The 14,822-nt window shown below is 40.5% G+C and overlaps 1 protein-coding gene across 6 annotated transcripts in view; it reads left to right on the top strand.

Moving 5' to 3' along the window:
* Nucleotides 1–14,822, top strand: part of MCCC1 (methylcrotonoyl-CoA carboxylase 1) — a 91,210-nt gene that overhangs the window by 30,862 nt on the left and 45,526 nt on the right. For all 6 annotated transcript variants that reach the window (XR_004032353.1, XM_030822873.1, XM_030822872.1 and 3 more), the window contains one exon: nt 11,494–11,605. Coding sequence is in view for 5 of the 6 variants with exons in the window: in XM_030822873.1 (XP_030678733.1) it covers nt 11,494–11,605 (112 nt within the window). In the remaining variant the exon portion in view is untranslated. The remainder of the gene's footprint in view (nt 1–11,493; nt 11,606–14,822) is intronic.

The following is a 14,822-nucleotide window of genomic DNA, read 5'->3' as shown; positions in this document are numbered from 1 at the left end:
GTTCAAATTCCTCTGACATTTCCCTCTTCCCTTTTATAAGAGAATGCTTAATCCTAAGGGTTGCAGAGGGACAAAGATCCATCTTCGGTAACTTCTTCAGGCTGAATGGGGCGATGATATTCCTGCCTAACTATTAGGATCTCTTGTGTTCAGTATAGAGAGAGGAGCTTAGTTAGAAAGCATCGGTATGTTGAGGGCCACTCATAACTCTTGAGTTCCGACAAAAGGTGATATCTAGAAGATTAATATGTGTTTTTTTAAAAAAAAAATTTGGTAAGCTTATCCTGCATTTCTACACAAAGAGTACAGCAGTAATATATTCCACAACAGTAGAGCAAAGTAAGCAAGATTATCCTAAGTTAACTAAATTAGAAGGCTTTCCACTAACTGGGCAACTGTTGGAACCAAGCTGATATGAGGTTGCTAGGTGATTCCAATACATGCCCAGGATTAGAATATTGATCCAGATATTTGCATTACCAGTCCCTCCTGTTTCTTCTGAGCAGTATCCAGGGATCACTGGTTGATCCACAGGAATAAGCAGGGTTAGTCTAAATCGCAGGGAATCTCAAAAACAACTGATGAGACCAGAATTTAATAACAAATGTGCCATAGTTCTTGAAACATAATTTTTCTCTCTCCAGTTTCCCATTTTTACTAAAGACAAATCATGGTAAGACTGATTTGCTTTATATACATGGCCTGATTATTTGTACAAAGTGCAGCAAGAATAATTATTTGCCCTATAGGCTTTTAAAATTGGTTTTGATAGAACTCTTCCATAAAGAATCTCAGAGAAGACCTTTTTTGTTTTTAAGCCAAGCCCAGCCATGGTTTTATACCCTCAAATACTTATGAGCTGGGTAAATTTCTCTCCTCTTGAGGTCTCACAATAACTTGGGGCTCCTGAGTCTGTCAGAAAGTGACATTCTTTACTTACTACAGGTTAGGAACCCTATATAGAGACTGTGTAGACAAGGAATGAGGCCAGTTTTCCCCAGGGGCTTTTATTGGCTTTACAAGTCAAGTTTGATTCCTTAAAGGAAAGCATGCCATTCCAGTCAAAGCCTTGGTAAAATAACCAGTGTCTCCAGTTGTGTCCCGTTGCAAAAGAAAGCAGATTCTTACTGCATTTATGCAAATAACTACATTGCCATAAGTTAAGATATTCACAAATAATTTCCAAATTCTGGAGAAATCAGATAGAAACAAATATGCTCCAAATTTTGTTTATGAGTGTGTACATTACTTAATTGTTTAAAAAGCTGTCAATAGCTTAAAGGAAAAGTTTTCTTGACTCTGAAGAACAAAACAGAGGATCAGCAATGTTTTAAGCAAAAAGTCGAAAAAGATTACTTCAGACTTCTGTTAGTTTAGTCCGTGCAGTTAACTCCTGTTTTGCTTGATATACATGAACATTTCAACTTTCCATGAGAGTCCCGAAAGTTTCTTTTTCCCTTTTCTAATGTCACAATCTCCAAAGTTAAATGAAACCTGCATTCAAGAACACCTATTAGAGTTGTATAGTTGATTATAAATCACCTTTTGGGGCTTGGTGGCTCATGCCTATAATCCCAGCACTTTGGGAGAATGATGCAAGTGGATCACTTGACCAGGAATTCGAGACCAGCCTGACCAACATGGTGAAACCCTGCCTGTAATAAAAGTACAAAAATTAGCCAGGCATAGTGGCATGCGCCTGTAATCCCAGCTACTTGGGAGGCTGAGGCATGAGAATCGCTTGAACCTGGGAGGCGGAGGTTGCAGTGAACTGAGATTGTGCCACTGCACTCCAGCTTGGGCGACAGAGTGAAACTCAGTCTCAAAATAATAATAATAATAATAGTAATAATAATAAACTCTCCTTTTGAAGAGGGTCAAAAGAAGACAATTGTCTATGGATGGCAAAAAGTTTTAGGACAGCCACAGTTAAAAACACAGTTGACAAATTTGGTTACCTCTGTTGCATACAATGGTTTTATGTAACAATTATACTGATAATGTACACTAAGTCATATCAGAATTACAGGAGTTTCCCATTATTTTGGAACACATACTAACAACATAGTTATACAAATATAGCCCAAAGAAAGCTAAACACTATTTCACATTTGACACTGCTTCCTGTATGACTCTTATGCCAAATAAGCCAAATTTCACCTTTATGTAACTGTACTATTAATGTTAAACCCAATTTTCAGTAAAACCTTATAGACATATCTACCCAATTTTAATGTTTGACCATAAGGTGAGGTTCTCATAAACCTTTTAAAACCCTTTACAAATTTTTGTTGAAGAGCAGGTTAGTGCTCTAAGAAGAACCTGTTGTGCTTTTATTCCAATGTTCAATTTACAGAAAAACTGAGTACCCCGTTAACTTTAGACAATATGTTCACACACAGAATTTCTTTTACAAGATTAATTTTTTATAGACCTTCCACAACTTACTTAAACCTTAAGCTTTATCTTATCTAACTTAAAACAATCCTTTAATTTTTTAATCTAGACAAAAAAAATCCACATTCCTATGCCTTCTTATAATCTTTTACCAAAAACGCATTTCGCTTTCCTTACACACCTTACATGTAGAATTGTTTCAATTTCTCAAAGATTACTTAAATCACGTAAACTAAAAGGCATTATACTTTTTACTTTTCTGACAAAATATTTGATATAAGCACTTATTCTTAAACCAGTTAATCAAAGCTCTTTCGTATCACACACACAACACATATAAATACACAGACAAACAGAAGAAAAGGACTCATTCCCTAAGCCAGGAATTGAATCCTGAACCCAGGCTACCATTGTGAAAAGACAAAGCTAGGCCACATGGTTACAAGATCAAGCTCCCAAGGACATACGAGGCAAGAGGGAAACCTCAACCAGTTTTTTTTTTTCAGGGACCTGCAGCAAAGTTTATAACTGACTAGTTTGCTGGGCCATCTTAAACAGTGGGCTTATGGGGTTCTAAGCCTGTGTTTTATCCTAAGGTATCCATCTCTATGACAGAACAATACAGAAAGACATGCAAAGCACACCAGATTCACTACAGCTTAAGACTAGCCTCACAAATCCTTTTTTTATTAAGCAAAACTTTACAGAGGAGATAAACAGTGATTTTTGCCATTCATTCAACCAGTTTGCACAGTGAAAGGGAAGGGAAGGGAGAAAAGCATTGCTTCGTGGCAGGATGGGGAAAGCAAGGTGCTCAGAGAGGCCAGAGAAAGACCGCCCATTGCAACAGACACTAAATAAAAAGTTCAGGTGGGCACTTGTCAGTTAAGAAGGGATCTTTTGTCCACCATGGCTCTGAGGCGCGTCCTGCCCGTGCTGCGCCCCTGCGTTCCCCGCTTCACCCCGCTGTCCACGGCGCTGGCCGCCTGTGAGCAGCCTGCTGCGGGCCCAGCGGCCGTGCCAGGACGTGGGTCTGCCGAGGCAGTGTGGCCGCCGGTGCCCGCAGTGGACTTCGGCAACACGCAGGAGGCGTACACAGCCGGCGAACCTGGGAGCTGGCGCGCAGCCCACGGGTGCTGCACTTGTGCGCCTGGCCCACGCTGGTGGCGTGCCAGGAGCAGGTGCGCGGGGTGCAGGCAGTGGCGCGGGGCTTCTGCCCATCCTGGGAGCCTTTACGGAGCTTCCTAGCGTCAAACGGGTGCCCCCCAAGCGTCTCCTGGAGCGAGGGAAGCCAGGAAGGGAGGTGTTTCCTGCAGTCCCTCTCGGACCTCGCAAATTTTCCTACTTGTGGATGTCTACCAACTAAAAACAATGATCATTTTAATATTTACGATATATACCACTTGTAGGAATACAGAGTTATCACTTGGAATTAAAAAAAAAAAAATCTTTTCAAGCAGTCCCATCAGCTGTCAAGTTTCTCCTTTTAGGGAGGTAAAAGCTCCCCATGTCCCACCATCCTGTACGTGCCTAATCCTGTCGTCGACCACCGCCAGCAAAGAGTGCAAGGCGATTAATTCAAACAGAAAAGCAGTTAATATCCGTAGTGCCAAACCCATTCTTAGCTGAGAGGGATTTTACTGAGAGGATCCCCTAAATCTTAGGAAGGAATCTAACCTTCCTAAGTTGGGCTTCAAACCCAAGTTCAGTCAAGCATCCCTGCCTTTTATTGAGAGGGGCCTTTAACCCACTCTGTCTTAGGAGAGACTTTAACTCCACCAAGTTGGGCCTGTAACCCAATCCCATCCTTTACCCGGGTATATGCATCCCACTTACCCAAAGTTGGCCAATCAGTGCTGCAGTCTTTGGGTTGGAGGGTCTCCTCAGTATCATCCCTTCCATGGTTCATCAGAAAGACGTTACTAGACCCCACTGCTTACCCAAAGTTAGCCTTTGGGTCGGGATTTCCTTCGTATTGTCCCTTCTGTGGTCACCAGAAAGATGTTACTGGACGGGGGTCCTGATCCAGACCGCAAGAGAGGATTCTTGGATCTCACACAAGAAAGAATTCAGGTCGAGTTCATACAGTAAAGTGAAAGCAGGTTTATTAAGAAAGTAAAGGAATAAAGAGTGGCTACTCCATAGAGAGAACAGCCTCTAGTAATAACATTTAAATATCCTGATAATCATACTGTGTATTCTTTATGTCCTGCTAAATAATTACCTGTTGAACTAACGGAGTGCCAGAAGATTGTCAAAATGGTGCTGATAACTGAGAAGAGTCGATATCAAGATATTTCACAAATCTTATCAAAACTGTTTAGTGTATCTGAAAGACTGGGATAAGAAACCACCTTTAAAGTATACTATCTTGGAAGAAAAAACAAATCAGATTTCTTCCTCAGTTCATATATAATACATATTCTAGATGGATGAAAAATGTAAATAGGGGCCAGGCGCAGTGGCTCACGCCTGTAATCACAGCACTTTGGGAAGCCGAGGTGGGCGGATCACGAGGTCAGGAGATCAAGACCGTCCTGGCTAACACAGTGAAACCCCGTCTCTACTAAAAATACAAAAAATTAGCCGGGTGTGGTGGTGGACGCCTGTAGTCCCAGCTACTCAGGAGGCTGAGGCAGGAGAATGGCGTGAACCCAGGAGGCGGAGCTTGCAGTGAGCCGAGATCACACCACTGCACTACAGCCTGGGCAACAGAGCAAGACTCCGCCTTAAAAAAAAATGTAAATAGGAAAATGAAAATGTTAGGACTCTTAGAAAATATCAAGGCGCTCATGATAGGACTCAGCTGCAACTGTCTGTCTCTCTGGCTGTACTCTGGCAGTGGCTGAATTAGGGCAGCTGGGATTTGATGCACCTCCTGGTTCTCAGACACTTCTAGACACTATGCTCCAGAAACTCTAAGTTAGATAAAGCTGCACAGAAAAGGGTCAATCAGAAAAAGGTAAATAAGACTGATGTAATGACTACAGAAATCATAACAGAACACAGATCTTCATTGAACTTCCCTTATGAGCAGCCAAAGGAAAAGTATTTCCAACTTCTAAGACCTCAGACAAGGCTAGGCACAGTGGCTCACACCCGTAATCCCAGCACTTTGGGAGGCCGAGGTGGGCGGATTGCCTGAGCTCAGGAGTTCGAGACCAGCCTGGGCAACACGGTGAAACCCTGTCTGTACTGAAATACAAAAAATTAGCCAGGCATGGTGGTGTACGCCTGTAGTCCCAGCTACTTGGAAGACTGAGGCAGGAGAATCGCTTGAACCTGGAAGGTGGAGGTTGCAGTGAGCCGAGATCGCACCACTGCACTCCAGCCTGGATGACAGAGCGAGACTCCATCTCAAAAAAAAAAAAAAAACACTCAGACAAGAATTGCTCCGTGCTCTTGATGTGGCCCCCACACATTCCCTTCATAACCTGGAATCCCTGCTATAGTGTTTCCTCTTACCTGGAGCAGCTAAAAGATGAGGGAGAGTCAGAAGTGGTATGTGTTAGTCTGTTCTCATGCTGTTAATAAAGACATACCTGCGACTGGGTAATTTATAAAGCAAAGAGGTTTAATGGACTCACAGTTCCACATGGCAGGGGAGGCCTCACAATCATGGCAGGAGGCGAAGGAGGAGCAAAGGCATGTCTTACATGACAGCAAGCAAGAGAGCCTGTGCAGGGGAACTGCCCTTTATAAAACCATCAGATCTCGTGAGACTTACTCACCATCACAAGAACAGCACGGGAAAAACCTGCCCCCATGATTCAGTTACCTCCCGCTGGGTCCCTCCCACCACACATGGGGATTATGGGAGCTGCAATTCAAGAAGAGATTTGCGTGGGGACACAGCCAAACCATATCATGGTAGAACTTTACAATTGGAATTAGAAAAACAAACACTTCAGCTCCAACATGTAAAGAGCTTGAAAGTCATCAGTCATATCCAAAAAGCAAGAAAAAGGCTAAACAAAATGAAAGTCAGTGGCTTTAGAACATCAGAGAATTGAGGCCATGGGGCAAGCCTTCACTCTAAAATCTGGACAAGCATGCAAGTATAGTGAGTCACAGCCATATCAGTTTACCTGGAGCAGAAGCTGCTGGAGCCCTAACACTTATATGGGAATTTTGAAAAATGGCTGAGGCTAAGTGTGGGCCAGTGTGCAAGTGAGAAACTCCTTGGGGCCCAGTCTTAGAGGGACCTCCCACTTTCATGGGTTTTGCCTCCAAGAACCTCACCAAGTTCCCACAGTAAAAATCCAAGAAAAAAATCCCTCATGTTTTACAGCAGTGGGAGGGGAAGAGTAACCAATTTGAAAGAGATCCAGAGTATTCTATTCTCCCTAACAGAAGAAATCCTAACTCCAAGGGAGATGTTGCCAGAACCTTTTTTGTTCAGGGGGAAGGTAGTTAGCCAACCACAACCCCCTTTAGTCTTCCCATTTCACCTAAGGGGAGGGGAAAAAAAAACAAAACAACTTAGAAACACTTCGTAGCACAAACACAGGACCACTAAAAGACTTGAGATTTAATCACAAGTTTATAGAATGCTTTCCTTCCCTCTTACCCTATCACCATGTTACAATGGTCTAAATGTTTGTATCCCTCTAAAATTTACATGTTGAAACCTAACCCGCTATCCCCAAGTATTAAGAGGTGGGGCCTTTGGCAGGTTATTAGGTCCTGAGTGCTCTGCCCTGATGAATGGAATTAGTTCCCCTAATAAAAGAGTTTGAGGAACCTATTTGCCCCTTCCCTCTTCCTCCATGTGAGGACACAGCAACATGGTGCCATCTATGAGGAACGGGCCCTCACCAGACACTGAATTTGCCAGTACCTTGATCCTGGATTTCTCAGCCTGAAAACTGTAAGAAATAATTTTCTGTTGTTTATAAGTTACACAATTTAAGGTATTTTGTTACGGCAGTACAAAAAGACTAAGACACATGTCTTCAAGACTCCCATGTAATAACAATGGATTACAAATGGAGGAGCTGTAACTATGTAAGAAGGAGTTCTTAGGGAAACCAGAGACACTGGTATTAAAAACAAAACACAACAAGGACACAAGGAAACAGAAACTTCTGGCACCTGCAGCTACTGCAGACATTAAACACAGCCTACTTTCTAGCCAGATTAACCTAAGGCTTCACTTTAAAAGACTGTTTACCTCAGATCCTATTACCTAATACATCATATTCTACATTTAATAAACAATTACAAAGCATGCTAAAAGGCAAGAAAAAAAACAGACTAAAACAAAGTGAGCAGTACTAGACTGATACGATACAAATTTAGGAATTATCAGATAAGGAATTTAAAGTAACTGATTAATATATTAAGAGCTGTAATGGAACAAATAGACAACATGCAAGAACAGATGCATAACGCAGGCAGAGACGGGAACACTGAAAATGAATCAAAAGAAAATGCTAGAGATAAAAAACTGTAGTAGAAATGAAGAATGCCTTTGTTGGGCTCATTAGTGAATTAGACACAGCTACAAAAAGAATCAGTGACCCCCAATAGCAAAGACTTGGAACCAACCCAGATGTCCATCAGTGATAGACTGGATTAAGAAAATGTGGCACATATACACCATGGAATACTATGCAGCCATAAAAAAGGATGAGTTTATGTCCTTTGTAGGGACATGGATGAAGCTGGAAACCATCATTCTCAGCAAACTATCGCAAGGACAAAAAACCAAACACCGCATGTTCTCACTCATAGGTGAGAATTGAACAATGAGAACACTTGGACACAGGAAGGGGAACATCACACACCAGGGCCTGTCGTGGGGTGGGGGGAGTGAGGAGGGATAGCATTAGGAGATATACCTAATGTAAGTGACGAGTTAATGGGTGCAGCACACCAGCGTGGCACATGTATACATATGTAACAAACCTGCACATTGTGCACATGAACTTAAAGTATAATAAAAAAAAAACTAAGCATATTTGCAAACATACTGGAAAACATGGAAAAAACAATGAAAAAGCATTTCAGTCATGTAGCAAAATAGCTGATTTGTGTTATGTCAATGGCTTTCTTCTGACTTTTGTTCTGTCTGCTTCCTATACTTAACAATAAGAAAATACTGTAATTATTTCACTTATCTACCCCTCTGTTCTTAAGTATCTCTTTTTCCTAAAATTTTGTTATGTAAAAGGTATGGTTTAGAACGTGCCAATCAGACCTCAACTTTCCGTTGTGGGTTATGCAAGGCCACAAAGATTTCGTACAACTATGATGGGACAAATAAATACAAATTTGTGAACAACAACAACAAAAAAATCAGTGCTCCTGAACATAGATAAATTGAACTTTCCCAAATGGAAATGCAAGGAGAAATAAAAATGAAAGAAAAAAGAACAGAATATCCAAGAACTGTGGGACAATTTAAAAGGATGTAACACGTTATTTGAATACCACAAGAATTACAAAGCAGCAGGAGAGATATTTGAAGTAGTAATGGCCAAGAATTTTCCGAAATTAATGACAGATGCAAAACTACAGAACTAGGAAGCTCAGAGGACACCAAGAAGAATAAATACCAAAATATATACACCTACGCACATCATCTTCAAATGCAGGAAAAGAAAGACAAATAGAAAATACCGAAAGAAGCCACAAGGAAGGAAAATACTAGAGGAATAAAGATAAGAAATCTTACCAGAAACCATGCAAGAAGAGAGTGGAGTGAGATGTAAAGTGTTCAGAGAAAAACTACTAACCTAGCCTTCTGTATCCAGTGAAATTATGCTTCAAGTATGAAGGAAAAATAAAGACTTTCTTAGACAAACAGAAATTAAGAGAATTTGTCACCAGTAGACCTGTCTTTCAGGTCATATTAGTAGATGTTCTTTAGAGTGAAATAAAATGTTTTAGGTCAGAAACTTGGTTCTACATAAAGAATAGAAACAAATTAGAGAAGAAATAGTTGGAAGTAAAATATTTTCCTGTTCTAACATAGGAATATTTTCCTATTCTGAATTGATTTAACAGATAACAGTTGTTTAAAATAATGGCAACAATGTATTTGGTGATTATATAGCTTATGGATAAAGAAGAAAAGTCAACAAGGCAAGAAATGTATAAAGAAAAAATCAGCTCCAAGAATTTTATTAAGAAGAATGTATTGGACAGATTGGAAAATTCAAAATGGGAACATTCAGAAAAGATGATATATCAAGAAGATAAATTCTTTTTATTTTTGAGAATGGAGTTTCACTCTGTCACCCAGGCTGGAGTTCAGCGGCACGATGTCGGCCCACTGCAGCCTCCGCCTCCCAGGTTCAGGTGATTCTCATGCCTCTCAGCCTCCTGATTAGCTGGGATTAAAGGTATGTGCCACCACACCTGGCTAATTTTTGTATTTTTAGTAGAGACAGGATTTCACCATGTTGCCCATCTGGTCTCGAACTCCTGGCCTCAGGTGATCTGCCTGCCCTGGCTTCCCAAAGTGCTGGGATTACAGGTGTGCACCAACCGTGCCCAGCAAGAAGACAAATTATTTGAAGTGGTTAAATAAAATACTTCATGAAGTAAACAAGAATAGAACTGAACTATTGTACTGAAGCAATACATTTATAAGACTTCCTGGCTTTTTTTGTCTCTTCTGTGTTTGACAGTTTTTATTTTAAAAAATCAACAGGAAAACATATTTGCTGATCACTTCTGTATTATGGTGTATTATGGTGGTGAATAGGTGAAGTGAACTACAGTGTGACCATATCACAAACCTACCAAGAAGAATTTTGTGTTCACCAAATAGTCCATATTAGCCTTATTTCCACAAAGGTTATATGCATTCACTCTTAATATGATTTGTCATAATTTTACTATTTTATAATCAACATGTAAGTATCTTTGTTGGTTGTTGTTTTTTTTCCTTAGAGATGGGGTCTGACTTTATCAGCCATGCTGGAATGCAGTGACTCAATCGTAGCTCACTGCCACCTTGAATTCCTGGACTTGAGGAATCCTCCTGCCTGAGCCTCCTGAGTGGCTAGGACTACAGGCATACACCACCATGCCTGGCCAATTCATAAAAAAAATTTTTTTTTAGAAACAGAGTCTCACTATGTTGCCCAGGCTGGTCTTGAACTCCTGGGTTCAAGCAGTCCTCCTGCCTTGGCCTCCCAAAGTGCTGGGATTTATAAGTGTGAGGCACTGTGCCTGGCCCTTTTTTGGGTTTTATTATGATTTATTGTTCATGTATTTCTAAGATACTATTGGTCCATATTAATTTAATATATTAAACTTTTCTGGATGAGCCATTTTAATTTCAGTCTTCTATATTCATAAAATCTAACTGTAAGAGTTCCTTAAAAACAAAAAGTCATAAAAAATTTTTCATTGGTCTTTTGACAGTATATGAAGTGACTATAATTTGTAATTTTGATGTAGTCAAATTTATCAGTCTTTTCTTTGACAGTTTGTTCTTTTTGTTACATATCCCTACTTTAGTCTCTATTTTCTGTCTTTTAAAAATATTTATTTATTCATTCATTCATTCTCCTTCAGGTTGGAGAAATGTCTTATTTGCCATTTTATGTAGAAAGATTTTTTCTCTTTAACATTCATCCTACAAATGGTAACATTTTCATTGAGTTTTACGAGATTATAGTTTCTTTGTATTGACAGCGTCTCTCACTCTGTCACCCAGGTTGGAATGCCGTGGCACAATCTCAGCTCACTGCAGCCACAACCTTCTGGGCTCAGGTGATCCTCCCGCCTCAGCCTCCTGAGTAGCTGGGACTACAGGCATGTGCTACTATGCATGGCCAGTATTTTTTGTAGAGATTGGGGTTTCACCATGTTGTCCAGGCTCGTCTTGAACTCCTGGGCTCAAGCATTCTGCCTGCCTTGGCACCCGAAGTGCTGGGATTACAGGCATCGGCCATCTCATTTGGCCCGTGGTTCTTTTTCTAAGTCCATAACCTCTAATTTGAGGTCAAAATATCAGATCTTACTTAAAGAAAATAAAAATGGAGAAATCCTGTGATTGTGCCTAACACTTTAGCTTAACGAATGTGATATTTATCACCCCTAACAAATATATTAACATATGTGTTTGCTTTTATATAGGCATGTAGAAGTCCAGGTGTTTGGTGATCACCATGGCAATGCTGTGTACTTGTTTGAAAGAGACTGTAGTGTGCAGAGGCGACATCAGAAGATCATTGAGGAGGCCCCAGCGGTAAGGACCTTGGAAAGAAATTTGTAAGCTTCTCTATAATGTGAATCTTACTTTGATTTTCACATCAGAAATCTGTGAATCTGGTGTCTCTCACCCCTCAAACTCCTGCTGGACAACTGTTTCCTAATAGCAGTGTAATGAAAAGACCTCCTGCGGTATTGGGGATGAGGAGGAGATTGATGTTCTGGGGGTAGACACAACAGGGTCTTGTTCCTTCTGGATAAAATACGGGAAAATCTACTCTGATTCACCTATCTAATTTACAGCAAAAAGCTGTCTAGTGAGGTTTCAACGCACATTTTAAATTGTAACGAATGGCCGGGCGCGGTGGCTCACGCCTGTAATCCCAGCACTTTGGGAGGCTGAGGTGGGCAGATCACCTGAGGTCGGGAGTTCAAGACCAGCCTGACCCACATAGAGAAACCACCCCCCCCATCTCTACTAAAAATACAAAATTAGCCGGGCTTGGTGGCACATGCCTATAATCCCAGCTACTTGGGAAGGCTGAGGCAGGAGAATTGCTTGAACCTGGGAGGCGGAGGCTGTGGTGAGCCGAGATCATGCCATTGCACTCCAGACTGGGCAACAAGAGCAAAACTCCGTCTCAAACAAAAAAACAGAAAATTATAATGAACTAGAATTAATTACTGGAATGGAGTGATCTGGTTAATTGAATGTATTTTTTGTGGAGAAGGCTTATTTGATTACCATTTCAGATGTTGTTAAAATATGTGAGAGATTTTCCTGCCTTACTGGTTATATTAGAGAGAAGAGAGAGTCTCTCGTTTGGCAGCTGTTGCTCCCTTAACATTATTTGTTGGCATCTCTTTGAGCCTTACTCTTGATCGGGTTATAGGTGATTATCTGGGTCAAAGCCTACTACTAGGACTACCTATTTTTGGATTTACATTTCTGTGGAGGTTGCTACTGCCATGGGTTCTTGTTCAATGTTATATAGATGTTTTTTTCAATATATATTTATTTCCAAAAAGTCAGAGATCAGAAGTTTCTGGTTAATGAATACATTATTCTTATACCATATTCAAATTTTAATTTATGTTGCAGAATATATTTAACTTATGTTGTAGAATATATTACACCATTATATATTATACCAGAATATGTTATGCCATGAATATTGACATATTAAATGTCAATAGAAATTGCAGTAAAGCCTTATTTTCAAGTGGTGATTACTTAAATTTATATCTGCATAGCACTGTTTTGAAAAAGTTAAAAACTTTACTTCTTGACATACATTTATTTTTATGTACCTTTCTTATTAACTTGGAATCTCAGGGTTTCCCATTATTTTAAGATAGTCATTAGGCACATCACTCAGATTGCTTATCATCCTGAAACAAAATAAAGATTGTTGAAAGTTACCATATTGATACGTATAGTTTTGTTTTGTTTTGTTTTGTTTTTTTGAGACAGGGTCTCGCTTTGTCATCCAGGCTGGAGTGCAGTGGCATGATCATAACTCATTGCAGTCTCCAACTCCTGGGCTCAAGCAATCCTCCCCTCAGCCTCCAGAGTATTTGGGACTACAAGCGGATGCCACCATGCCTGGCTAATTTTTTTTTTTAGTTTATTGTAGAGATGGGGTCTTACTGTGTTGACCACGCTGGTCTCAAACTTCTGGCTTCAAGTGATCCTTTAACCTCAGCCTCCCAAGCACTTGGATTACAGGCCCGAGCCACTGTGCTCAGCCTGAAACATATAATTTTAAGTGGACATATAGTTATGAAAGCTGTCATGTAGATGGCAAGGGACAAAGATATGTAATTAGGCTGAGTAATATCTGCAATGCATAGAAATTAGTAGCAGAATCATTAAACTTTGGTATATTGACAGTTAAACTAGCATAGGACAGTTCTTGATGAAGTATGTAATATTAGCTGTTTATCCTTTTTTTTTTTTTTTTTTTTTTTGAGACGGAATTTTGCTCTGTCACCCAGGCTGGAGTGCAGTGGCGCTATCTTGGCTCACTGCATCCTCCGCCTCATGGGTTTAAGCAGTTCTCTGCCTCAGCCTCCCAAGTAGCTGAGATTATAGGCACCCACCACCACACCCGGCTAATTTTTTTTTTTTTTTTTGTAATCTTGGCCAGGCTGATGTTGAACTCCTGACCTCGTGATCCACCCACCTCGGCCTCCCAAAGTGCTGGGATTACAGGCGTGAGCCACCGCACCCGGCCAGCTTTTTATCCTTTTTAATGCAGAATTTGATACATGGAAATATAATACAGTCATGCATTGCTTAACAATAAGAATACATTCTGAGAAATGCGTCCTTAGGTGATTTTGTAATTATGTGAACATCATAGAGTGTACTTAAACCTAAATAGCAAAGCCTACCACACACCTAGGCTGCTGGTAGAGCCCGTTGCCCCTAGGCTACAAACCTATATACAGCATGTTAGTGTACTGAATACTGTAGGCAGTTGTAACACAATGGTAAGTATTTGTGTATCTAAATATATATAAACATAGAAAAGGTACAGCAAAAATACAGTATAAAAGATTATTAAAATGATACACCTGTATGGAATACTTACCATGAATGGAGCCTGCAAGATTTTCAGTTGCTCTGGGTGGGACAGTGAGTGAATGTGAAGACCTAGTACATCACTGTACACTTGGTAAACACTGTACACTTACAGTCAATTAAATTTATAAAAAATATATTTAATAAATTAGCCTTAGCTTACTGTAACTTTTTTGCTTTATAAACTTCTAAATTTTTTTTCACTTTTTGATTCTTTTTTAATAATACTTAGCTTAAAACACAAACACATTATACAGACATACAAAAATATTTTTTCTAGGCTGGGTGCGGTGGCTCACGCCTGTAATCCCAGCACTTTGGGAGGCCGAGATGGGCAAATGATGAGGTCAGGAGATCGAGACCATCCTGGCTAACACGGTGAAACTCCATCTCTACTAAAAATACAAAAAAAATAGCCAGGCATAGTGGTGGGCGCCTGTAGTCCCAGCTACTCAGGAGGCTGAGGCAGAAAAATGGCATGAACCTGGGAGGCAGAGCTTGCAGTGAGCCGAGATTGCGCCACTGTACTCCAGCCTGGGCGACAGAGCAAGACTCCTCTCAAAAAAAAAAAAAAAATCTTCTTGGCTGGGTATGGTGGCTCATACCTGTAATCCCAGGGCTTTGGGAGGCTGAAACAGGCGGTTCACTTGAGATCAGGAGTTCAAGA

Source organism: Nomascus leucogenys, chromosome 11 (assembly GCF_006542625.1).
Source record: "Nomascus leucogenys isolate Asia chromosome 11, Asia_NLE_v1, whole genome shotgun sequence".
Lineage (NCBI taxonomy): Eukaryota > Metazoa > Chordata > Mammalia > Primates > Hylobatidae > Nomascus > Nomascus leucogenys.
This window is presented reverse-complemented; position numbering and strand designations above follow the sequence as displayed.